Here is a 26,485-nt window from a genome sequence, read left to right as displayed (position 1 = left end):
AAGAGAGGACGTGTTTGATCCTGCGATACATGTCCTTGTTTCAGTCTCGGCATTGCCAGCCAACGGGCACCCCCACCGCTGCTGCCAAGCTTTTCCTGCTATGCGTCGGTATTCTCTTGCCTCCCACTGTGATAAAAGCTATTACACTGGAGAGAAGTATCCTTCTCATTGTGCTAAGCTATCCACTGCACAAAACAAGCCCGCCACGTTCCCTAAACACACAGCCACACTCACAATAGAACTTTGGATCAATAATTGAACGCAAACCAACAATTTATCACATTATATTATGGAATTGTTTTTACAATTGGATATAGCTATATTGCTAGAAAATACAACTATATTACCAGAGAGAGCTTAACCAGAATAAAAAGTATTAATGCATTTTATAATGCACTTTACTCCAAATGACCATTTAAAATCACATCATGGGCACCAGTAACTGCTGGTTATTGTTCTGATGCCAGGAAGTAGGACAGTATAAGTTGCAGGACTCACAGCCAAGTATAGGGGATGCACCCAAGCTTCATTTTCATGGAAATACTATTGTGTTGTAATCTCTTGAAATAATGTTGACACAATCGACTTGCCAACTGTAGAGCACAACCTGCTTTCCCAGTGCTGCTGTGCTGGAGAATCATAATAATATCAGATTCAACAATAAAACAATACACCTGAGTAATGTCCTCATTTTCACCACACCAATGCGTAAGGAGAAAGACATATAAAATATAACATTTTGATTTCTTTGGGTCTGTGTTAAGCTCAACAAAACTCACAGCAGAATAAATATTTAAGCAGTTACTCAATATAACGGGAGATTTTGTATCCAAAAATTCAAAAAGTGGCAACTGTAAAATGCCTTAACAGAGAATACAACATTAGTTTTTTTTTGTATTTAGGAAATAAAGGTGCTCTCCTGTCTCAAATATACCTCTTAGAAATGAAAAATCTGAAACTTCCACTGCACACTTTGTTCAGCGGCGCCCAAAGTTCTTTTCAGTAGACTGCCGACCTGATATTTAGTAAAGACATTTACTGAACATTAGGCTCAGTCAGAGTGGAGACTCTCTCATCTGTGCAGACCAAATATTTAGTCACCCTGATTGCGGGGCGGGGGAGTTGCATGGATCAGCTGGGCTAGATAGCAGGAGGCGAGGAGATTAAAAACACAATAACACACACATGCATGCACACCCAAACACACACTGTGAGCTCCCTCAGGTGAACAGGTGCAGTCATGGTCTGCCACAGATGCTCTGCGCAATTCGTCAGCTGCTTTTCCTCCTGTCCACCTTAGGTGGGTTGGGGGATATTCACGACAACACAACCTCGACAAACAAGAACACGCAAACACACATTATCTTGGATCAATCTCCAATCATAGGGAACTTTAGTAGCTCATAGAGCTGTTTAATGACTCGCCAGGTGTGATAAAATGTTAAAAAAGTATACACCAGCACTGTGGTGAGCGCTACCTTCTAGCTCTTTTTTTTTTTTTTTTACTATCCTGCCCCTTCTTTTTGAACTTCCTGACCACTCTACCACACTACGGGTTTGTGTGCTCAGCTTGCTACTGCCGCGTCGCTGGCAGTGGCCTGTGTGTACAGCTCTCTCTTGGTTCCTCCCTCCCTCCCACCACAGGAAGCACAGTGTGTGACAGAGGGACATTAATCACAGGGCTGGGTAATAAAGCGAGGAGGGATGGGCATGCAGGGCCAGGGGGGCAGGCGTCTGGAGGGAGAAAAGGGTGTTTAGGGAAATCACACCATGCTTTATGACACACACTGATACACAGGCACATTTTTACACTCACAGGTTTAGGTGCACATCCTTCATGCAGTACACCGAAAGCTTCCACCCTGAAAGTTTGAAAAATTCAATCTATAAGAGGAGGAGGAAAAAAAAAAACCTCAGGATTCAAGGAATGGTGACCAGTTGCTTTCGATTAATATGTGTTGAGGGAGAGCCTTGTGCCCACACCTGTGTGTGTGTGTGATTCCACGTGGCCTGTGGCCCTCGTTCATTAAGCGTTCATTCAGCAGAAGCCTTTTTCTGGAAGGATAACAGTGAGGCATTTTTTTTATTATTTTATGTGGAAAGACATGAGAGGCATTTCATGGCACGGTAGAAGAAGCATCTTCAACATTGCTGTGATGTTGAGATGGCTGTGGGAGCTTTTCATGATAATGATAACTGTCATGATATGAGATGAAATAAAAATGTGGCTGTTTGTACACGAGTACGAGCTAAATGACAGCAGAACACACAATTTAGTGGTCTGCTGGGTTTAACTGTATTAAATAGGGTTTTTTTTTTCTTCCAGCATTTATTCCTGGCCCCTTTGGGTTATTGGAGTTTTTTTAATATCAACCTCATTCCATCTTGACATTTTACAGTGGACGCTGGGTTGTGAATCATATCAAGTGGAGTTGTGATAGAGGATATTGAGTGTGAGTGTGAGTGTGTGTGTGTGTGTGTGTGTGTGTGTGTGTGTGTGTGTGTGTGTGTGTGTGTGTGTGTGTGTGTGTGGAAGGGGGGGTGCATCACCATCCTCAGTTCTTAACTGTGCATTTCGACTACAACAAAGGCCCAGTGCCACAGATCATGGCATTCAACGAATAAGAAGCAGAGAGGACTTCATTGTGAATCTGACTTCTTTTTTTTCTTTTTTACCAAAGACATAATAAGTTCATAAAATAACTCATACACATTCAGTGTCATGATTACAGCTACCTACTATATAAATGCACAATAGATCTAGTTTTTGTGATTTAGTCCTTGACTCCGGAAAGCCATCACACTACATTTTAGATGCTCTACTCTGCTTTTATATGCATAATTTAATCTGCAAGAACTGCCTCTTAAAATGCTCTCGTCGCTTAAAAGAAATACTCGTAGGGAGTGTTCTTTTTGTTTTGCATTTTAGAGAAGGTCTCATTGGTTCACAAAGTAATTAACAGATCCTTCATTCATTCATCTATCTTTAGTTTTCACAAGCCTATCTCAGGGTGCTGGCGTGAGGTGCGGCAGTATCTGATGTTGACAAATAAACACGTTGAGCACAATTGACTTGTTCTCCTTAATTTGGCGGCATTGCAAAAAGAAGGGACTTTTTTATATTTGTCAAGATTTCTTTGAATGTGTGTCCTTTTGCCATTAGGCACAGATTTCTTCGAGCAGCGTAGCTCCTTTTTATATCTGTTTCATGTGCTCTTAGCAGTAAAGATAACAGGCAGCTACATAGCCGCCCTATCTCACTCATTGTTACCAAGTCTTGCTATTCTGCCCTAAAGCAAGGCAATTAACCCTGCCAGAGAGGTAGTGAGATATCTCTGGTTGCTCGCTGTAAAAAAAAAGAAAAGAAGAAGTATCCACGAGTACAAAAGAGAGTAGAGAGTTAATTACACTCTTTTTGTTGGCTATAGAGGTGTAATAAATATCTGATTTCAATCAAGGATTCAGGTCAAGTGTCTCCAATAGGAATTTAAAGATAGCAACATGCCTCCTGGTCGGGCAAATCAGTCACATTTTCAGTGACACTTGCCTTGTAAGTGAAGCAGAATGTTGCCTCTTCTCTTCTCTCGGATGTCTCAGATGTATTGGTCACACTTTATGTGGATGAATTCAAAATGATTGCTGCATATCATTGCATTTTACCCTGTTGTGTTGGTTCAGGGCCAATGTGGTTAAAACATGTACTGTCCTTTTCAAGCCTTGTTTGGAAAAGTAGATTAAAAGAACACCTTTTTATTTCAACATACAATATCACTGCCCAAGATTGCAAACTTGATAAAAAAAATTTTTAAAAAGCCACTGAAAGATTAAAAAACAACAACAAATACAAAAACTAGATACACAGATGTATATCTTGTGGTTCGAGGTATCTTGAGGTTTAGATTTTACAAGTACTAAGCAATAATTTCATCTTCAAAATGAAAGCAAGTAATGTTGGAAAAAAATGATGATATATTGAGGGCATCTACTAAAAGGATATCAGCATAAAATATTAAAGAGATTTGTTGTATAAGAAGTTCTTAGGGGATGGAGAAATTGTTCCGCTTATTGGATAATAGTTAATATGGTAATATGATTATTTGTCTTCATGATTTATTGCATATTATTAAGATTGATTATTAGTATGCTTCATCATTGTTCCAAATCCAATTATTGACTGCGAGGTAAATCAAATTGTGACAATTGATTGCATGTTTGAGTGTATCCATCAGTGTAATTCATCTTGGACCACACACGGAGCTGAAAGGGAAACTGGAGAGGAAGCAACTGAGCCCGTCCCTCGGAGCCAAATCATCACAGGCAAATGTGTCCTTGGTGGAAGCTTCTGTTGCCCATCCCAGAGAGCTGGTGGAGCCATTGTGAAGAAAGAGAGGGATGGAAAGAGAGGGAGGGAGAGAGAGAGAGAAAGGGAGGGAGGGATGGAGGGAGATGAATGTCACCCCTGCGCTCATATGTCATATTGTTAACCATAGATACGAGACCGCCTCAAGGTTGAACGTGCAGCAGAGACATAAATAATCTATTAGAGGTTTCCTTCGACTAAATAGAGGGAAGTATGTCTCCATGGATTATTTATGCTTTAATATGCACACGGTGAATGGACAATCACCTCTGAGAGCAGGAAGACATTGTTGGGGTCGAGTTAATTGTGTGTGTCTGGACTGCCTGCGAGGTGGGTGTGTGAGGGGCAGCGGTTGTCGAGCAGTTAAGCTTGGTTGCACGTAGGGTCTATATTTTGTGGCTTGATGATGGATTGTGGCGTGCTCGGCTCGCAAAGTGTATTCAGGTTTGTATTATTTATGTACAAGCTTCCGTCCGAATCATCGATCTTTGTGCTTTCGACGTGTTCGCTCTTTCTCACTCAAATCTTGAATCACTCGTGCGCAAACACAGGCGCACGCAGACAAATGTGCTTCCAAGTGTGTGCGAATGAATTCCTTCACACACACACACACACACACACACACACACACACAGCATTTAAATGTAGTCCATCTCAAAGTGGTCCGGCATCCGCTTTCCCAGCTCACCTTATTCCTTCTTCAGATGACTGCCTCGACATAGGAAATGTCAGGCTCTCTTTGCCAGTGCTGTGTGGCTTCTTCAAACATTTGTGAAGTGTTAAGCTCATCTCTACAGCTTAGGAGGGCAGTCTCTCAGGAATCTGGGCTGCTGACCCGCAGCACAGCAAAGAAAGCCTCGCCAAAAGCACTCAAGCACATCCACTCTGCCCGCTCATTTGCATCAATGAAAGATCGTATTTGTCCCGCGTTTGCGCTCGTTACAGCAGCACACCCGCCATACTGGAATGGTCCACGCATTGCATAATGGAGTTAGTGGGGTGGCTATCCAGTTCCTAAACAACGTGTTGTTACCTTTGAGTAGCCTCATTCTTAGACCTTTTAATGTCACCCTCCTTTTTTTTTTTAAGTCTGATAAAAAATATATTTTCAATCCGAGCAATAATAAATCACTCACAATTTCACCGACTAACTTTGGTTGAGGACTTCAAGCCACAACAGTCTTATTGCAGAGAGACAAATTACACTGATTTAAGACATGGCATTGGCTTTACACTCAATATACGAGCACAGAGATTCATCAGGAGGAGTTTAGGTTTAAACTACTAACAACAGAGTTGGTGAAATGTGACAACAAGCTGTTTTCTGTTCATTATAAAACATGGATTTGTGAAATATATGACTTTTAGATCGAATATTCCTGTCTGCCACTTGTGCTATTGACACATTCATTAGGCTTTATCAAACATCAACAACGCCGGATTCAAGCTCCTTTGAATAGACTTGCCTAATTTCTATAAACAAAGAAAGCGGCTTTTGTTTTATTTGTTCCAAAGTGTATTTTAGCTTTACTGGAAAACATTGTTCAATGCTGTTTGTGTGTGTGTGTGTGTGTGTGTGTATGTGTGTGTGTGTGTGTGTGTGTGTGTGTGTGTGTGTGTGTGTGTGTGTGTGTATGAGAAATAAGGAACTAGTTCCACTAATTTCAATGCTATTGTCCCAACTTAGCGTCCCGTCTATCTTGGTTCTCTTCTCGTGGTCTCATCCCACCCGGCCAATGGAAAGACTCCGTTTGTGTGACAACAGATGCTCCGTTTCTTTTCTTTTCTAAAATAAACGGGCACCTCTTCTTTATTTCATGATTATTTTTTTAATCCAAGTTTGGGATCTGTTTGACACAGGCATGAACACTCCAATAATCAGCCAGAGTGTGCATCTCTCTGAATAGAGATGAAAGAGGGGAACACAAACACACACTTCTACACACGCGCAGGCACACACAACAACAACAGGAGCACACAAATAAACAGGCGCAAACACATGGGGAGGAAGCACAAGCCATTTGGCACAGGCTCTCTGTCTAGGGAGGTCTTCAAAGCCCACTGACATGAATTTATGATAACGCCACTATGCCTTTGCCAAACCTCAACTGTTGTTGTTTTTCTCCCGCTCCCTCCCCAACCCTTCTGTATGCTCTGCCATCCCCTTGATCAGAGCTTTGAAAAATGCTAGCAGGTGTCCCACAGTCCCTTGGAAAGGTGTGTGTGTGTGTGTGCGTGCACATGTGTATGCATTTGCGTGTGTGTTTAGAATAAGACATCCTTAGCTGGCTCTTCTCTTTTTATATCCTTTCATTAACTTTGGGCTCCAACTCTTTGTACAGTTCAGTTTCATAATGCCACTATGACTCTATTACCCTCTTGCTGTGTGGTTTTACTCCCTCCGCATCTACACTGCTGACCCAAATATCTCTTTCTTCTCCATCCATTCCCTCCCTTTTTTTTTTCCTGTCTTGCAGACGAGGACTGCGTGAATTGTACAGAGGAGTGCCGAGTACTGGGTCATTCTGACCGCTGCTGGATGCCCCAGTTCCCCGCTGGAGGAAACCAGGCAGAGGGTGTCGACTACCGCAACAATATGTTCGTGCCAGCGGGCATGGAGACTGTGCCCGAGACAGAGACCTACGAGACTGTCAACCCCAATGGCAAGAAGACGTTCTGTACATTTGGAAAAGAGAGGCGTGACCACACCATCCTGGTCGCCAACGTCAAGCCCTACTTGAAGGCGAAACGAGCCCTCAGCCCACTGCTCCAAGAGGTACCTTCAGCTTCCAGCAGTCCCACCAAGGGCTGCTCCACCATGTCTCCTTGCTCTTCAGTCAAAAGCCCAGCTGACGGAGCTGAAGGCAAACCGCCTCCTGCCACCTGCTCCGGCCACTACGGGCCTCCTGATGGTCAGTACCTGTCACCGACCAAACAAACCAGAGACCAGGGGGTCTACCCACCCATGTCTCCCTCAGACCCCGTGGCCAAGGTGCTCGCAGAGGCCCGCTCTAGGATCAGCCAAGAGGCGACGGGGGAAATGGAGTGTGTCCTGGAGCAGGTCGAGCCGGACGGGAGCCGTGATAGAATGGACGCTGACCAGGTGGTGAGAGACATCGACAAACTATTGCAGGACTGCAGAGGAAGTGAGGCCTCTGGAACACTCAGGAAGTGACACACATGACTACAAAAAAGAGAGAGGTAGAGAGAGGAATCAAATGCTATTCGAAAAAAACTCTCACGCCAAAACTGTCGGCTCTTCTGATATGAGCACTTTTCACTGTATTTGTTGTTGCAAAATACCGACATTGGACGGACGATGGGAACGATGGGAACATTTAAAATGTCAGTCATTTGGCACCAGTTTGGTGTTCGCATACCTACCAACAAAAAGGAACTGGGTAACAAACATCTGAATTCTGCTGAATTTATAAACTCTTTTTGTTTCGGATTCTTAAGCAAATTGCAGAGGCTTATGCTTTTGGCACCTCGCAGGCTATTATCTAAGTGCCCACCAGCTCATAAGTGTGTTGTTCATGGTCTTTCGTGAAATCCTGCATATCTAAGTGTGTGTAGGTGGATTTCTGTTATGTGTGATGGCCATAGAAACTGAATGAAAAAGGACTATTTATGGTCAGACATGACAATCGATGCGAACAGTCAAATAAATTTGAATCCGTTTGGGACAGTCAAGACCGAAATACAGAAAACAACCTTATCTCTTTTGACTTAAATATCTGTGTTTAATGTGTGATGGATACTGTATCTGAACGTCAAGCGGCTGGTTAATCAGGTGTGTGTTTGCAGGGATTGGTTCTGGACTTGGAGACGGAGGGGCTTAACTGCTACGCTGAAGGGGAATTATTAACAGTGTAACCATGTTTCACGTGTCATTTGTAGCCACATGTGTACGCTGTGTCTGTCTCACGCCTCTATTTAAACATTCATGTTGCTGACTGGTGTAGTTGCATGCACCAAATGTACACACATTTTACACATGCGCACTACACTTTGCTCATACACGTGTTGACACGCTCACATGCACTGATGCCCCGACACACAAACACACACACACACACACACACACACACTTAATGCTTACACACAACTGGCCATCTGTGTAATTGTCTTATACATGGACATCATCAGCTTTCAGTCCCTTGTGTACAGTGAATTATCATGTGTGTGACTCTGCCTTAAGGCAATCACAGGTTGTATAAAAAGGGACATTTTTTCCTCAACTGTGAAAAGATCAAATCTATATGATTATATAGATGACTATATGTATGAATTCATGTATAGTGTCCAAATATTAACTACATATTTATACATTTTATAAGAAAAAAATAATGAGGAATCTCAGAAAAAAAGTGTCCTTGAGTTAAGGTCAAGTGTGGGGTATTAACTCAACGAACTGCATAGGACACTGCCATTGTTTCGAAGACAAATATCCAAAAATATAAATAACAAGAAATTGTCCCTTCACGTTATCATTATACATAATATCATTATATGTGTAAATGTATCCAATTTAGATGTGTTTACATCAAAAAATTGACATATTTTTATTGATTTTACTGCAATTTCTGTGCATTTGAGCCAAATTGTTATGTGTACAAAAGCTATATTGTGTATTTTATTAAATTAATATATAGTTGTGTTGCAATATACATGGGCTTATATTGTATTTGGCAAAAGTTGCCTTAGTAGCTGTCGAACTCTGTGAGTTTGCTTTACTTTGGGTTTTTGTTGGTGTTTCTTTTCCTCTCTATTCTGCGTCTTTGCAGGCTGGCTTCAGTGCTTTTGAGATGTCGCCTCTTTTTACCCAAAGGTCCAGCCGGATCAAATACAATAACTGTTGAAGCTTATTGAGCCAGCTGATTTAGAATACAATTCAAACCAACAACAAAAAGCAACAACCGCAAGATAACAGTTTGAATATTTTTACTGAGCAGATTTTTACAGGGCAGCTATTTTCTTTAACAATAAGTAGTATGCGTATCTCTTGTGTTCCATATGTTTTTACTTTATTTTTCTTCCAAAAAAGAAACCTGCCATATTGAAAGTGGAGTGGTTTCGTTGGTGATCATAAAACTGCCTTACTGTCTCTGCGGAGAGCTTGTTGTATCTGTGGAGCTTGTGACTGCTTATAAAGCCCTGGTCCACCAGAATGTGCATTTTTCTATTAAGGACCAAAAGAGGTTCTTTTTCAGTAGTCTGTGTTGTTTATGTATGTACTCCTTCTCAATACATGTTAGAATTCTCATATTTTGCAGAGAAACATCTGAAATTCTATCAAAAGTTACTTTGGATTTGATGTCTTAGCTGTTTAGGTACACGGTTTATACAACCAAGTGTCTTCACATTCAGGCTTTCTTAAAAGAAATGATACAGACATTTATTTTTGAAAATTTTGGCACATTTCGGCCACTCTCTGAAATAAGAGAGGTGCTTTTTCTAATATACTCTGATGGTAAATAAAAAGCAGAACAGTAGGCTATTAGACTGTGTTTTGGAAAATATGACAACAATCATCAAATCTATGTTCGATGCAGCCATGAGAGGAAACAGTGATGCGTTCAAGGGGCCCCTGGTGTGTTTGTCGTAAAGTGTTTCTGAGCCGAGTTGGACTCCTGACAGCAGATAGGACGCGTTGTATCTCGCAGACATGTCACATCTGAGTATTTGGGTAATTCTTTTTCTTAATCGAGATACATGTTTGGACATTCTCCTGTCATTCTGCCATTTTTCCCTATTTTTTGCCAACTTGCCATCTTTTTTTTCCATTTCACTATTCATTTGCTTACTTTTCTTCTCTTCAGCTGTTTGCTTTCTCGCCTCTCAGGGAGCAAAGCAACTGTTAGCTTTTCTCCTCTCTTTCGTCTGCAAAGTATTTGGTTTCGGTTTACCCTTGCTCTTTTCTTGGGAGATGGCAGAGGCTGTTTTTGAAGAGAGCTTGGAAGAATTGACGGAGGAGTAAAATATTTATGGTTATTTTTAAATGAAACTTTTTCTGCTATTGAACTCAAATATCTGGATAAATCAAGCGAGTCTGACATTCACATCATCCAATCAGTTAAATTGTGCTTTTCAAAGTGTGCACTGTGACTATGATTTCAACAAAAATGCTCTCACATGTGTGCAAATGCACACGCATGCACGCACACACACACACACACACACTTGGGCACTTCAGCAGCACACTGCCTTTCATTCAAATCCCACTTCATTTAATTTTTAACCTTAAAAAGTAATGTGAAGGCGGAAAGAGAGGTCGAAACACTATCCAAATAAATGTGACACTTTTCGTCATGGTTTCTTTTCTTTTCTATCTCATTACGCTTAGTCTTCATGCCGGAGCAAACATTCTCGTGTGTGTGTGTGTGTGTGTGTGTGTGTGTGTGTGTGTGTATGTGTGTGCTTCCATGCCGCTTATTGTTTGTATTGAACTAAACACTTTCTTACTTGATTTTTTTGTTACACATGTATTATAGATTCAAGTCCAACTCACAGATAAATTACACTGTTGTGGTCTCTCTTTTTATTTGGGCAATAATTATATCAAAATGGAGAGGTCGACTCAGGACTGTGTCTTTTGCTCAGTCTGGCTGCCACAAACAGCCACTGTCACACTTCGGGCACATTTAAAGTGCTGTCCTCTTGAATGGAGATCCCCTGGCTTAGCCGCTGTCTCCCCTCGCAAACTGTGGGCAGGAAATGAGCTGGATCCAGTGGATGGAAGGTATTCTCTAAAGCCATGGCCCCTTCTCTCAGGCTATTTGCAGTCTAACAGAGCAGAGGCTGCCGCTGAGGTCAACACATAGTTGGAGATTGAGCCTAATGCAAGGCCTCTCATTATTGTCTAATTACACACTGTTGGCATCATACACTGTTTTCAGTGCATTACACAAATCTAGAGTTTGTTGTTTTTGCCCACTTGAGACTTGAGACTTGGTTTTACCAAGCGATGAGGACAGGGCCTTGTTGAATGTGGCTTACCGCCTCTGGTCTCTGACTGATGCAGGTGCACACAGACTCAGACTGCCACTGCTCCACACATAGAATCAACATGTCATTTTGGTTAGTTAAAACAAGCACCCAATGTTTGTCAGTGTCGTCGCCTCACCCCCCACCAAGCCCACACTGATAGCATAGGGCTCCATGCTACTACGGGCAACTGGTTTAAAAGCCAGAGACATTCATTTGTATGGATTATTTCAACTGCTATTGTCTAAAGGCTGTGTTCATTGTGATCTATCTGGAAAAAAAGATGAAAAGATCAAATAAAAAAGCAATTACTAATAATGTTTGCTCTTGTCCTTGTATGAGTTGCTAGTCGTGGCTTTGATTTAATTTCTCTTCTCCCGAGAGATAACCTTGAGCACTTGGTTTTCTTTTTTTTTTTGTTCTTTCAAGCATCTACGCAGCCAATTTTGCCGTGTCAAATAGGATTGTTTACTTTCACAGTGGCTGGATAAGATAGAAAATGGGCTTTTTCAATTGTGTTTTTGGTTATAAATGGACATGCACACGCACCTTGTACCCAAGCAGACACACTTAAAATGTTGCTTTGGGCAACATATTCTTCATTCATTACATTAGCTCACACAAAAGATTACTGCTTAGGCTGTTTTCTGTTTTTTTTTCTTCTTCTGATTGCTCAGAGGCAAATAAATTGGTGCTTGAAATGATGTGTACTAATGTTTCTCTGATAAGATGTTGCACTTCACCCTTCAGCTAGATAAGCATTCTGAGACCAATTTGAAGTCTCTTCAATACTGGCCTGTGGTTAGAGAGATATACTATATTCTCCCCATTTGCTCAGTGAAATCGGGTTTGCTTAATCTGTAATTAATGGCTATTAGGTGTTAGATGCTCAGAGTGGAACATGCACTGGCAGTGGCAGATTGTGACCTCGCTCGTGGGGTTCAGTTCCTCATGACGAATAGTGAACAAACTTTTTGGAGTACTGCTTAAAGTACTGATGCTTTGGAATGGATTTTTAATGTCCTTTTCAGTGTTTCCCTATAGAAAATGACAGATCATGGAAGCTAATGATACACCATTACATTCAGGCAAGTCTTCCATCATCACTGTTTGATTGCAGAAGTACATATGGTTGTATGCTCGTGTGACTCCACGCATCAGTTGGCCTACTGCTGTCTAAGGATTCAAGTTAATTAATTTCCCAGACTGCAGTCCTTCTAAATGCTCATTCAGGACGAGCACATCCTAATTACAGAAAGACTTCCCTACAACCTGCAGCTGAACAGTTTTTTTGGTGCTGAAGATATTTGTTATTTGCAATATAGAAAACAAGTATTAAAACTAACATACTCTTAATGGATGACTGATGTCTGTCTTGTTTGTCTTTACAAACACTGTAAGGGTAAAATAATTTATGTCCAAAAATGCAGTGCCAAAAGAACCCATTAAAATACCTAAAAATAACTTATTTGTGGAATTATTAAGTATTTAAAGTGGACTCAATCAAATGCTTTCCTTTTGATCATGGAGGAAATGTTTTACCTCATTCTGGATTTGCAGTCCATTGGTATGCACCAACACATTTTCTGTTTGTATCCAACTAGTCGCCTCAAGGCAGATATTAATTAAAAAGATAGCAGAGGTTCTCTCCTAAAAAACACAATTTTTAGGAATGCAGTTGATTCATGCTCTCTCATTTGGCCTAATGGTTAGAGTTGCCATTAAAACTACAACATACCTGCAAAGAAATAACACACTGTTCACCTTCAATAGTCTCTCTGAATATAACAAATCACAAAAATTGGAACTTTAATGTTATGTAGACTGTGTGGCAGGTAAAGAGCAGCAGTGCCCGCAACCTAAACACATAATAAGTCAAGTTTTACATGAGCGGCAAAACAGGACACAAATTACATTTGATATGTTTGAATCAGCAACATGTTCAAGCAATAGAAACAAAATAATTTGATTATTTTCATGAGAATATCATATACGTTAATTAGTAAAATGACCTAAAAGAAGACAACTTGCATACAGTTCTGATGGATACTTTAGTCCACTTTAGTTGTTTGCTCGCATTAGATATTTTAGAGTAGCACTACATACATCCATATTATAGCTTTTTTATTAAGGCCCTTGATCAAAATAACAGTGGCAATGAGATTTAATCAAGTACTGTTCTGTATTGAGTTTGCTTAAGGGGAAACTGAAGAGTACCTCTTTTCAGCACAAATAGAAGGTATTCATCATATTCTAATTAAGGACAAGGGTTCTCCCTTCATTTGTCATTGTGTGTGTGTGTGTGTGTGTGTGTGTGTGTGTGTGTGTGTGTGTGTGTGTGTGTGTGTGTGTGTGTGTGTGTGTGAAGTTGTGTCAAAGAGATGTAAGAGACACAGAGGTGGGATCATACATCTTACAAAAGGATTCAGGAGTCACGCGTGACGATTTGGATTTGATTTTAACCCCCAATTCAACGTTTAATCCACACATTTACATCAAACAGAGGAAGAAATGATGGCACATCGTTGCAATAATGCCTAAAATATAATGCATGGCCCTAGCAATGTGCCATAAGATGAGAAGATGTTTGCCTCTCTATGTTAATGTGCATCCAGACTCGATTGAAAGAGAGCTATCCTTCAGCCTGCATTAACTGGAAACTGTTTGCATGTTTTATGCTTTTGAGGACATTTGAAGACATAAATAAGCATGTGCTCATCGCACCGTTCAACAAATGTGTGACTGCGCCTCAGATTGGCCTTCCACATTCTTACCCTTCTGCAGTCACCTTGAAGAGATGCAATGTGTTAACTATTCAAGGAGGTCATTAGAAAGGATCAAAATAATGGTCCAAGACAGCGTCTGTGAAGGAACCAGTTCACATCATAAGGGTGAGTACTCGATTAAAACTTTAATAACCACCACGGAAAACTTAATATGAAGGAGACAGTAAATCACATGGATTAGAAAGGCAAAATGCAAGGATGACTGACACTGCTGAACCCATCACAATTAAAGGTTCAAGAAGCAATGAACGGTAAATAGAGAGAGGCTTGAATAAAACACATCAGAAAGACACACAAACACAGTGTCCATTGGGATCTAGCTAACAACTAACTTATGATGAGGTTGTTTGCTCTTTTAGGGGAGCAAACTAATGACCAATAAGTCCAATTCAAACCTCAAGCTTTTCCTACTGTCAGAGACAATCAACGCCATGGTTGAGCGCTTGGTGCAAGCAATAATCGTACATGCTCACGAACAACATCCTGAGGAGAGCAGCAGTAGAAAATAATGAAAATACTCACAATTAGAGAAATGGTTTCGTAAAGTAATGTGTATATTTATTCATTTACAGCACTCGATGCTCCTATTTTGTCTTCAACAACTATTTTCAATTGTAACAATGTTTTCTAATATTGCTCGTTAGCCGAATAGCAAGAGGTGGATTTATGGATAGCAATTTGCTCAGGGATTTAAAGATTAGAGATATGTATTGATTGTTTCTACAATGTCTGCATATACAATTGCTTTTAAAAACTATTTGAGTATTTCCTAAAAATGTCACTGTATATATTATGTCATAAAAAAAGGCATGGTTTGGTGTGCTATACACATTTTAAAAAAGTTTTACAAATGTATAAAACAGAAGTATTCAATAAAAATCCAGTGAGGTCCAGAGAGAATTTCCTCATGCATCGGTGCAGAACATCACACAAAGGTTTACTTGATTTTGTCCCATATATCGAGGCCTAGCGGTTCTATCAACGTCTGAATAAAGTCAACAACTGACTGGCAAATCAAATGAAGAAAGTTCAATTCAATAATATAAAACACTTGGACAGGGAATTCATGTGTTGGGATTCTGATCATATTGGGCTCTGGGATGGTTTTTTGTTATCTGCCTTCAGTTCAGATTTGAGTATCGTCGTCTGCTGCAATTGGTCGGTGTGTTCCCTGGACCGCTAAACAAGTGCTGTACGGGCTGGAAAAGATGTGTCGGTTAAAAAAGAAGCTCTTTTCCAACTCGTTCATACTCCTTCATCTGCTCCTTTACCCAAAGTGAAGCCTTTCCACAACCAGCAATCACAGCACATTTTTGTGATTGCCTTTCTGTTCATGATTTGTAATTGTGTGGACATCGTGAGGAGTTTACCTGTTATAAGTTGTTAAAACATACAATTCATTGTATTGTTAGACTTTTATAACTTGTCCCAGAGAACATTCCAGAGAGAGAGCATGTGCAAGAGAAGACGGATACTTAAATGCTGTACGATAATAACAGGATGTGATTTGGACAGAGGGAACAGGAAGGTCAATATTACAGTAACAGAATCTGACCTTGGGGACACATTTCGTACATTGAACCTGTTCTCCTTTGGCAGAGATGCACCATTGATCCTATCATATCAATTAGCTATGTCATCATTAACTGAGTGATACCACAATGTCATTATGACAATGTTCTTTGGGATATATCCTGAGCTACCCATTTTGTCTACTCTATATCCAATTATTTGAAAAGGAAGTGATTTGTAAAGTCATGTTAAGGTCAGGCCATCAAACAGAGTTTGACAACGTTGCATGACATAATCTCCAATTGAAAGATTAATTATCCAGTCAGAGTTCAATATAAATATTAAATTATTAAATATGTTGCGTTTAAATCATTTTCACTCATCAGTATGTATGTATAAATGCAAACACACACACATACACGCACACTCACACACATACACACTCACACACATACACACTCACACACACACACACACACACACACACAGGCAAACACGCACCCCACAATCACCAATTACTTTTGGTGCATGATAAATCTCATGATAGGAAGAGTAAATTAGAGGGGCAGATAATTGAATTTACCTTAATAGCTTGTGCTCTTTATCTGCAATATTGACTCTCTTTGTTAAAATAAGAACATAAATTACATTTTCAAGCAATTATGTGTTTCAGTGCCAGGAGTTCTGTCTGTTTGGGTTTCACATCCTCAGCGCTGCTGTCGTCTGACAGTGTGCAAGAGGAAAACACGCCTGTGTCACATCAGACAAGGAGCCTTTGATCAGGGGTGTTTTTTGTAGATAATTTATTTACACATTACTATATACAAGTGTTTTTTTTTTTTACAAAACCATGAATTTGCAACTTTAAAAAAGAAACAGAGCAAATATGAGAAATTTCAATTTCAATCTCAATAAACATTAATAAGATCATCCAAAAAAAAAAATGTTTGAAGTTGTTGATGTTTTTCAGAAAGAAATCACAAGCATTACATATTCCTTTTATTCTCCTAGTTCTAACACTATCTTTATATATATATATATATATATATATATATATATATATATATATATATATATATATATATATATATATATATATATATATATATATACATACAGAACATTTTAAAACCTTTTGAACGAGCTTAGAAATCAAACGTCATTGTAGTTTGTTGTAGCTCATGACAGGTTTGCATTTCATTTCTGAGAAGGGTTAAACACAGTGAAAGTGTAACAAGTGTGACGTTTCTATCGGCGTAGTGACGTTATGACGGCTCATAGAGACGCCACATCATACTTCACGTTGGGGCTAAAAAATTGGCATGAGAGTCAATTGACCACAGTCTGTGAAACATTTGTCTGTTGGCGCCTTTTCAAAGCCACGATCTTGGGTGCACCAAACTTTTGTATACAGTGTACAGCAACGGCAACCGGCAGCTTTTAGTCAGATCAAAGACGTGTGCCTCTGCCTTCCTCCCTTTGTTTTTCAAAGTTTATGTGTATCCAGTATGAACACACCAGTGGGTATCATGTAGGGATGTCGGCCCCTCTCAGAACTCAGAGACATGGCTGACAAAGGCGATTAAAGCGTCAGACAGCATGCCTGCATGCGATTAGACCATCCGTTCGAGCTTTGAACCCCTACCACCACCCCCAACTGTTCCCCAAACGTCTAAAATTAAACACTAGCGAAACAGTAATACACAGTCCACATCAATGAGGAGTGAGCAATGGAACGATCAACTGGGAATCAGCAAGGGAAAAAACAACAAAGAGTTGCTAAATAAGCTGAGCGACATACATAGGCCTTTTTCCTCAGCTAATGGCTAGTGCAAATAGAATGGGCCTTGAGGGATTTAAAGTGCTGCGGCTGACAGTTAAAGCAGTCTAAAGCTGATCTACAACAAAGTGAGAATGTGATGCATCCGCAAAGCAGCAACCGAGACAGGATGAGAGGGTGTAAATAACAGGCACTCCCCAGAGATGTGTGCCACATAACACAAAGACTCCCTGGTTTGGGTGTTTGATTTGTTTGAATGCTATCTGACATTTACCTAACCAGCTTCAGGGATATTATCTTTAAGGATTCTCAATTTGGCTCCACATTGGTATAAGCTGCCGGTCTTTCTCCATTTGAGTTGCCGCTGCACAAATTAGCACTACATATGATACATTAGCATTACATTTTATTTTGCTTGTCTCCTGTATGGCGCAGTAATACAACCTTATATAGAAAGTCAATGTGAAATCAGTCCAGCTTTATCCGCTGGAAAAAAAGTAAAGAAAAACATTCCTTTTCTATTCATGTTTGTTTCTTTTCTTATCTGGTCCAACATTCCTGCCATCACATCTCTGTTTCCTTAATGGAAACCATAAGAGATGCCCTTTTAATGTTTCCCCTTTCAGATACACTGCTCTTTCTCTGCCTCTCTTTGTCTGTCTCTTACCCCGGACCACACAGACTATTACAGCAAGTAGTGTGTGTGTGTGTGTGTGTGTGTGTGTGTGTGTGTCTGTGTGCGTGCGTGCGTGCACATGTGCGTGTGTGTGTTTTGAATCTGTGCTATTGTTACAGCTCTATTACAGCCTAATGCATATCTGAACACCCTGTCTTCAAGTGGCAGCTGAGTGGCATGAAGGACAGTGACAGTCCCATCTCAGATGTGTGACATGCGCCTGACACATGTTTACAATTAGGTGCCACAATGCACTTCATAGAATATGGCTGCAGGCCAAATAGTCAGGTTAAATTTCTTTTTTTGGAAAGTCAGTTGGAGACCTTATTTGATTCAGTTATCAATGCATCGATCAAGTGACTGCTTAACAGATTACGCTATTGATGAAATAATTGATTTCCTTCTCAATAGCATCATGCATAAAAGGTGTCCAACGAGACATATCCATATCAGAACTGAAATGGATGATAATACAACAAGGAGGAACTATAAACTGCTTAAAGGCTAAAAAAAAAAAATAATAATAAACTGCAGCGTAGCATTAGTATTCTGCCGCAAAACATCTGGCTGTAATGATCACTAAAACATGCAAACTGGAACGTAAAAGCCTGACAAAGAGACAGGGATTTACATAGTATTCAGGCAGGTTAAAAACCAGGAGATCAGTCACTCAAAATCTTGGCAAACAAATCCAAAAGGGGCAGGCAGGGTTGAAACGAGCAGGTCAGATTAAACAACTAGAAACACACTGAAAAAAGGTACACACACGATAATTTGGCAGGGACCGATATACATACTGATAGACGAATGAGAGAATGGGCTGCAGGTGAAATGGGCGTGGAAGACCAGGTGAGGAGAAGGAGTGATTGTATGAAACGACAGGAGAGTTAGTAAAACAAGCGGGACAGATCAAGCCAAGTGGTGCAATTTGACAATAGGAAAATTTGGTGGGTGATTTGGATTAATGAAGATTACAATATTGTAACCCTAGTTCTATGAACTTCGGCCCAATTACACTGATGACAATCGACTTAACATTATTCCCATCAGCCCACCTACTTCTTTATAACCTAGGTCACCCCAGTAAGAAGTAGGGTTCGTCAGGCAACCCAAATAGAACATAACTGATCTGGGGAGAGCAATGGCACAACCTGGAAAGGGTTAAAAGGACAAGCGATAGACACCCTGCACACCACATCATCGAGGCCATCACAGAGCATGAGGACATGTAGTTGTATCATGTCCAGAGGGTGGTTAGGTGCAACAAACAACCCACACACATGCTTTTCACCAGTCCTGTGCAATTCCAACAAGCGCAGACCCTGAAAAGAAGCTCAACATGTCCAAGGAATCAAATGGTATGAACAGACGAGTCATCAACCATGCCGCTGTACGTTTGCCCTTGACACTCACCCAACCAAACAAAGCCACCTACACTGTTATGCTGCCTGTAGAGTGTTCAGCTGTTCAGTGTGTCTGATGTGACCTTGTAATCAACATAACATGCCAACGCGCAAACTTTGCCTCCCTGTCCTCCACATTGGGAAAGAACTGCTTAAGTTCTTGGGGACATAGGCTTGTTCTGAGTGTTGCCCGCTGTCACCACGAGGCAGCGGGCAAGTGGCGTGCACCGAGAGGACACCGACATACTCCCTTAGCTGATCAAAATGTGAAAGTATCATAAACTTGCAGACCCTATTTTCTGCAATATCCCAAAATCCAATAAAAAAATCTGAGCAGAAGAGGTTCCAGAACGCATCACTGCTGGGCTGGCTTGAAAAGCTGCAGCAGACGACACCGCACTGCGTCCTAAAGTGGTGCAGGGGATGACATACTTTTGTTGGTCACACCCTGGAAGTTAGCATTACTCTGGTTCTCTCAATAACAAGCTAATTCATTTTAAATCATTTTTTGGAACATCTCAGAAAATACTGTAAACTCTGACAAATTCAGTTGGATAATCTTAACCCGTGGATTTGATGTGGTATGACAAAACCTTAGCACATCTTGAACTTGTGTTAACCATAGACCTTCAGTCAACTCGCCCAAATCAAAATCAGAAAACCTGTTAACTTTGAAACGAGTGAACTGGAAGTTCAAAGGTGCCTCGTTATAGAGGTGGGGGGGGGGGGGGGGGGTGAGGGACTTTAACGCATATCCAACTGGTTCTGCCACTGGTGCAGTGCTTAGGGGTCTTAGTTGCATGACGCACTCATTGGTTTGTGGACTGTCATTTTTAAGCCTTGAGTTTGGTGTTTTGTCCATCACCTCTTCACTAAGTTTATAACCCAAGTGAAGAAGAAGAGTAATTTTCTCATAGACTTCAATACATACAATTTTTTTTAGCACACTGATGTTTCTGTGAAATTACGGCTCTTCAGTGACACCTGAACAACATTTTTGTAAAATGCAGGTATTATAGTTTAAAGAGAATAATAAAAAAAACTATCAAATTTAATATTAGATTTCAAACCAGTTAGACAAAGTCTCAAATGTTCAAATATAAATATAAGTGAACTCACTAGTGCTGCATCAAATATATCAAATGCATCAAAAACTTCTTTCAAAAAAAGTTTTTTGAAAGAAGCTTTGCATGCAAATGAATGAGTAATATTAATGAATAAATAAACGAGAATGAAGGTGGACTTTTGCAAAGTTTCTGTAAGTTGTAAGTAATACCAATACGATTTTCAAAGTTATGAATGAAGCTTCTTACTACTCAATGCAGCCCATATTTTATAATTTTGCATTGACACTTTTTAGGTCTTCTTACAGTCATCCAGCTTCATTTGTTTTAAGAATAAAAAGGCCATTTACGTGGGTCTCTATTTTTTCTGGGTCATAGAGTCATCGCTCCCAGACAAATTCTATTGATGTAAGTATTGTCCTGTCCAGGAAAACATTCCCAGTTAACCACATCTAGTGGTTCACTGTACAAATGATACAGTCGGACTTCACAGACCGCAATATAAAAACATGCTGCATGTATAGCAGTATATGTATCGCAATCCTGTAAAATAAAAGAACCAACATCTGTATTTCTGAACCAATCTATGAGGCTAATGAATAGACTCAGCGCTGGGCAAGTGGCTCTGATTCATACATATTAGTGTTATCTTTTTCATCCCACTGACTCTCGGCAGGGCAGAAATGACGGTGTGAGTTATGGCAATGAGCATTATCTTTATGTGCATTTAATATGTGAACATTTATGAAATATGGTTCTGGTGCTTAATGTCTTAAAGTACTAAATGACATGTGCTTTGCATGTTCACATTACTTTAAAAGAGTGAGCATATTTATTTTATCTATGTTTTTTCAATTAAAAGTATTTTTTATCTTATTTGCTAATTGGCTTATTGGTTAACTGCCTTATGACTGAATAACAAACTACCTGCCCAACTGACCAAAATAAAAGCAGGAAAAGGAAAAGTTCTTTGGTCATTGAGTGGAATCCAGTTAAATATATTTGGGTAGATGCATCAATCTCTTGTAAATTGCACATATTGTTAGAAAAATAACTTGACACTGGGCGACCATGAAATATTATGTTTGGTTGGAGCCACATTCAGCAAGACTTCATGGTGAGTTGGTGGAGAACGGAGAGTAATGTATTCTTTTAGAAGTTTGAATTGTTTTAATCAAAACACATTCTTCATTCTACAATTTTAATTATGTGAAAACAACAACCAACAGTTTCTACTTAAAGGACAAAGATAAAAACATCTCCTTGTCCTTCTTTCTTTCTATGTTGATGGACATCTGTTCATAAAAGCATTTTTGAATGTATTTTTACCAGTTACCATAGTGGTTTATTAAATGGCTCTTCGACTGATAAATGCTCAACGGGATATTACATAGTATAATCCTGTATATTGGTTAAATGTTGCTGACTGCCAAACAACAAAGTTTTGATCCTCTTCTTGTTTGCGTATCACTCTCTTTTAGTTAACTCCTCTAATCGCTTTCTGTAGTGTATTTAAGATGTAAAATGGCAAAAGAAAAATACCGTAAAGTTGGATTACAGCGTCAGCCCTTGAAGACAGTTGCCAACATTAATTTACACATGTTTATTTCAAGTGTTGGTCCACGCCACAGTACGCTACAAGCTCACATGCTGGCGCTACAAGCCAGCAACCGAGCCCGCATGGTGAGCACCATAGAATGATACTAATGGTGGTAATTTTGGTTTGTTTTATTGGAATCCAGTAGTTGTACTTAAAAAGTATGTAGTTAGTATGTAGTTAGCGTGAAGCCTCACATATATTTCCGTCAGCTTGTTGTACACTGCTCCTGTTACGATGCCCTGGGGGCATCTTGTTGACATCTCGCCATTGACATCTTGACAGCCTTTGAGTGGCAGATGTAAATGCTCCCAATCAACGATCTTGTTATTAAAGTGATCTGCCTTGTATCTTAATCATATATATATTAATATTATGTTTCAGGATTTTAGAAAGAAACATTATGCAAAACTATAATATGAGGATGAGGCTCGTGGAACAAAAGCTTTCCGATATTGGTTCTATACACGAAGATAACGCAAGTGCCGACAAGGGAGTTCTGTTGTGATAATAACACAGATCATAAACGCGCCTTAGCTTAAATGAAGGACAACCAATAAAAAAAGCCAGTAAGATACATCAAAGTCAACAATTTGACACACTGCTAAAGGTACACAAACTACTTGTTTTATTGTGCAACAAACCAATGAAAAAAAATCAAATAAAACTGAACAAAAATGCATATTTTGTGATCATCCGGTTTCATCATCTCCAAAATCATCTTTACATGGAAAGAGGCAGATGGTTTAGCCCTGATGTACATGAACCGTTAAATTTCAAAAGGTTGAGATGGTGCCACGGGTTGCAAAGCTGCATCTGGCATGGTATCGAGAGGCCTGTGTGCTATCCAGACCACATCCAGTCCTGATGGCATCATTCAGGACCATCGGGGCACACTGACGAGTGGCAAGGTCATATGAAGAACCACCCATGCCTACTAAATATCATGAATATTAACCGATTATTAAATCATAAATGCAAAACATGAAAAATAATATAGTAACTTAATTGAATTTGACATATATTGAGCCGAGGATGTATTATCCTTTTTCAACCTGGTATTTGGTGTGCTTTTTTCTCCGATTATTAATAATCAGTAAATACAAAAAAATATAACAAATAAAAAAATCTCCTAATTTAAAAAAAAAAAATTTGACATATTGGTTCTTGCCAGTATTTTACTGATGTGTTTGCCTGAATTCAGTCTGGAGGGCGTGTTGGCTAAAGAGACATATGACGTCATTATATATATACTAAACACAATCAATGCTCCTTAGAATAACATCTGGAAATGCAGTTAATTACTTAAAAGAAAGAAATGCTTTAAACGTAACCGAATTATATTGTATTGAGGTGGCAGCATAATTCTCACTGGCAGAGACTTTAAAACTTTGGCAAAACCACCATAACTATCTGAACGTCTACTTGGAAAAAGCTGGGTAAACATATTTAATTGTGGTTTGGGTGAATTGACATCAGTTGCAGATAGAACATGCACATCTGTTCTATTGAATCAATTGTTTGGCACATTAAAACGAGTACAATGATGCCGTGAGGAAAACAAGCCCTTCCCTTAGAGAGCAGACAGCACTCAACAGACGACTGCTTGTTGTCACACATAGGTAATGTAGGTCAGGATAAGTAGACTGGCGAGTACAAAAAAGAGCACTCAGAACCAACCCTCTAAAAATTGTTCATGAATACTGCAGGGTGACGCTTTGTCTTTCTGCTGCACTGAACCTACCCTCGCTTACAAGACAGCTGGGCTTCGGCAATGTGCTTTCCAGCCGTACACAGCACACAGCTTGACAGGCCCTACTATTCTGATGTATTGTTTGAATGTTTAAATACCTTTACTGTCTTGCTAAAACACAGTAAACTACTTTCCCACACACCCAATGAAGGCAATTTGAGGATGTGAAAGCTTATTTGCAGATATAAGTTGGAATATGATTGACCAGACGGCACAGGCCTACAAATCTGACGTCTTTACTTGTGGAATAGCAGCATTTACCGACATTATTTATCTAGTTTGCACAGCTGACAGCGTAAAGCCTTGCATATACAGAGCGGCTCTGCGGTGAAGTGATGATTTTGTGCTAAGCTCTTTAAGGTCACAGGAGTTTCAAATAGTAGAGCAGGTGAGTCACTCACCAGACACACCTGATTAAAATTAAACCTCTCCGCGGTAGATGTTGGTTCGCTAGAAAAGGTGTAATTTAGAAAAAAAAGTCAGCTTTTGACATGTGAATGTTGAGGGGGGTGTTGCATGTCAGCACGAAGCCTGGCACTTGTTTACGTAGTAAGTTCAAAGCTGTCCAGCTTACAACCTGATATAGCTGCGTATTTAGATGAAAAGTAAGACTCTTTAAAAACCTTTATTTGCATAAAACCTTTGATTTAACAGAGATGAATGCACAGCAGAAAGAAACAGCCGCTTTGTTGAGATTAAAAGAGTTTATTTGTCACATTAGTCAGAATTACCTGTGTTGGTGTCAGTTGTATATGCAATAGGAGCAGGGGAGAGGAAAGGTGAAAGAAGCACAGCGAGGGAGAAACTCTGTTGGGTAGATCAGAAAAAGAAAAAAAAGAACGAGTGGAAGAAAGAGATGCATTCATTCGCCGACTTGTTGCCTCATAAGGTGCTCCGTCTCCTTCTCCTGGTGATAATAACTAGCTTTGTACACTGAGCCACAGGAGAGAGGAAAAGCTCCCTTTGCTCATGCTTCCTACTTCCTAGGAGGGCTTGACAGGCGGAGAGGCCCCAGAGCAGCTCTGTTGGACTGATCCTCTTCTCCCCTCAGTGTGGTGGCTGGAAAGATGTCTGCCATGACAGCTGGAGGTCCGTTCTGAAAGGAAGGCTGTGGAGTAAGATAAACTGCCAACTCGTGTCTGATTTTTAGGGGACAGGAATCTGTGATGCAGGGATGCTTGCAAAAAACACTAAACTAGACTGAGCTAGAGCCAAAGGTAAAGTTGAAGCGGGAGACATTAATGGCGAGATCATGGTGACCACGCACTATAACACTGTCTGTAGTGACCTCTGCTTCTCCCTCTTGATTATCGTATATAGGTCATCATGAATCCACTATGTTAACAAAGTGGAAGGGGAGGGAGAGAGAGGGCAGAAAATCAAACAGTCTTCCTCACAAGTCCTCATGCTTGTTTCCCTCTTTGGCGTTTTGTTCTCGACCAGATGCTTCGACAGATGAACAGCATGACATTGAAAAGGTCGAACTATGTTGGCCCCTCTGTAAAAAACAAATACAAATGGTTCCAACTTTTGACCAACATGGCTAACTACCAATGTAGTGATCATCAATCGTAGCTGTCGACTGAATGTTTTTTTTGTCTGTAGCAAGAGGGAAGAAAAATATCTGGATGTGTCCTGGACAGAATTAAGTTCTCCTTTGTGCAACTAAAATCCAATTTTCCCTTACCGGCCCCCACTGCTGAGTTGGTCATCACTTCCCAATCCTTACAGACGAGATGTTTTTATCACTTCTTTTCATCAGGGTCAATTGAGCAGCCGAGCTCTGCTGGCATAGAACAAGAGGTGTATGAGAGCTCTCTGCTCCTGCTGGATATGTTTTTGGTTTGCTTCGGTCTCGAGCTCTGCCTGCTGTTGTGTAAAATTAGTCTAGTCCTCCACTAGTAAGCTAATACAGTTATGCACCACATTGTTGGTGACACAAGCTCATGCTATTCCTTCCTACTCCTTTTTGATGTTTTTTTTTTTTGTCTCTGCTTCTCTTGACTTCACACCATTTTGCTAACTGTTAACTCCTCTCTGATTTCTCTCCCTTTATAACCCCTCTTTTCACACAATATCACCATGTCTTGCTATGCTTCATGAATTCAGTGTTTTCCCTTAAATTATAGTCACATTTTGCCTCTTATCCAAATATAAGTATGTGACAAGCCTCCGCATTTAGTTGTCAGTCAAAACTACAAGCCTCCACTCATCACAGTGTCATAGGTGTTGATGGAAAAAAAAGACTGCAACCTTCTATTCTCATATGAGTATTCGGGAACGGCTCAGCGGCCCCATCAATCCCGCCTCCACCAGCCTGACAGAGCCGTAATAACACAAACCGCTGTGACTTTCAAATGCAAAATGAAGGTAAATTAGTAGTCAGCTCACAGTCCTCTGCCATTCTCACAATGATATAAAAAAAATGAGGCTAGCTGATGTAATGAATAATAAACATACTTTCATGGTTACAGTATATTCCAAAGACAAATTTCCAAGGAGAGCTCAGTTGGGTATGTTGTACAATATAAGAGATTTTCTAATGTTGACTTCATACCAAATGATGC

General features: G+C 40.1%; 1 protein-coding gene across 2 annotated transcripts in view; it reads left to right on the top strand.

The window, feature by feature from the left end:
• pcdh17 (protocadherin 17) overlaps nt 1-11,981 on the top strand; it is a 55,762-nt gene extending 43,781 nt beyond the window's left edge. For both annotated transcript variants that reach the window (XM_068579623.1, XM_068579622.1), the window contains exon 5: nt 6,838-11,981. In XM_068579623.1, the coding sequence (XP_068435724.1) occupies nt 6,838-7,535 (698 nt within the window). In that variant the 3' untranslated portion in view covers nt 7,536-11,981. The remainder of the gene's footprint in view (nt 1-6,837) is intronic.
• Nucleotides 11,982-26,485: the final 14,504 nt, after the last annotated feature.

This window comes from Clinocottus analis, unplaced genomic scaffold (assembly GCF_023055335.1).
Source record: "Clinocottus analis isolate CAN_PGR_092001 unplaced genomic scaffold, fCliAna1.0.p SCAF_1, whole genome shotgun sequence".
Classification (NCBI taxonomy): domain Eukaryota; kingdom Metazoa; phylum Chordata; class Actinopteri; order Perciformes; family Cottidae; genus Clinocottus; species Clinocottus analis.
The sequence above is the reverse complement of the archived record's forward strand: the minus strand, read 5'-3'. Positions and strand labels throughout refer to the sequence as shown.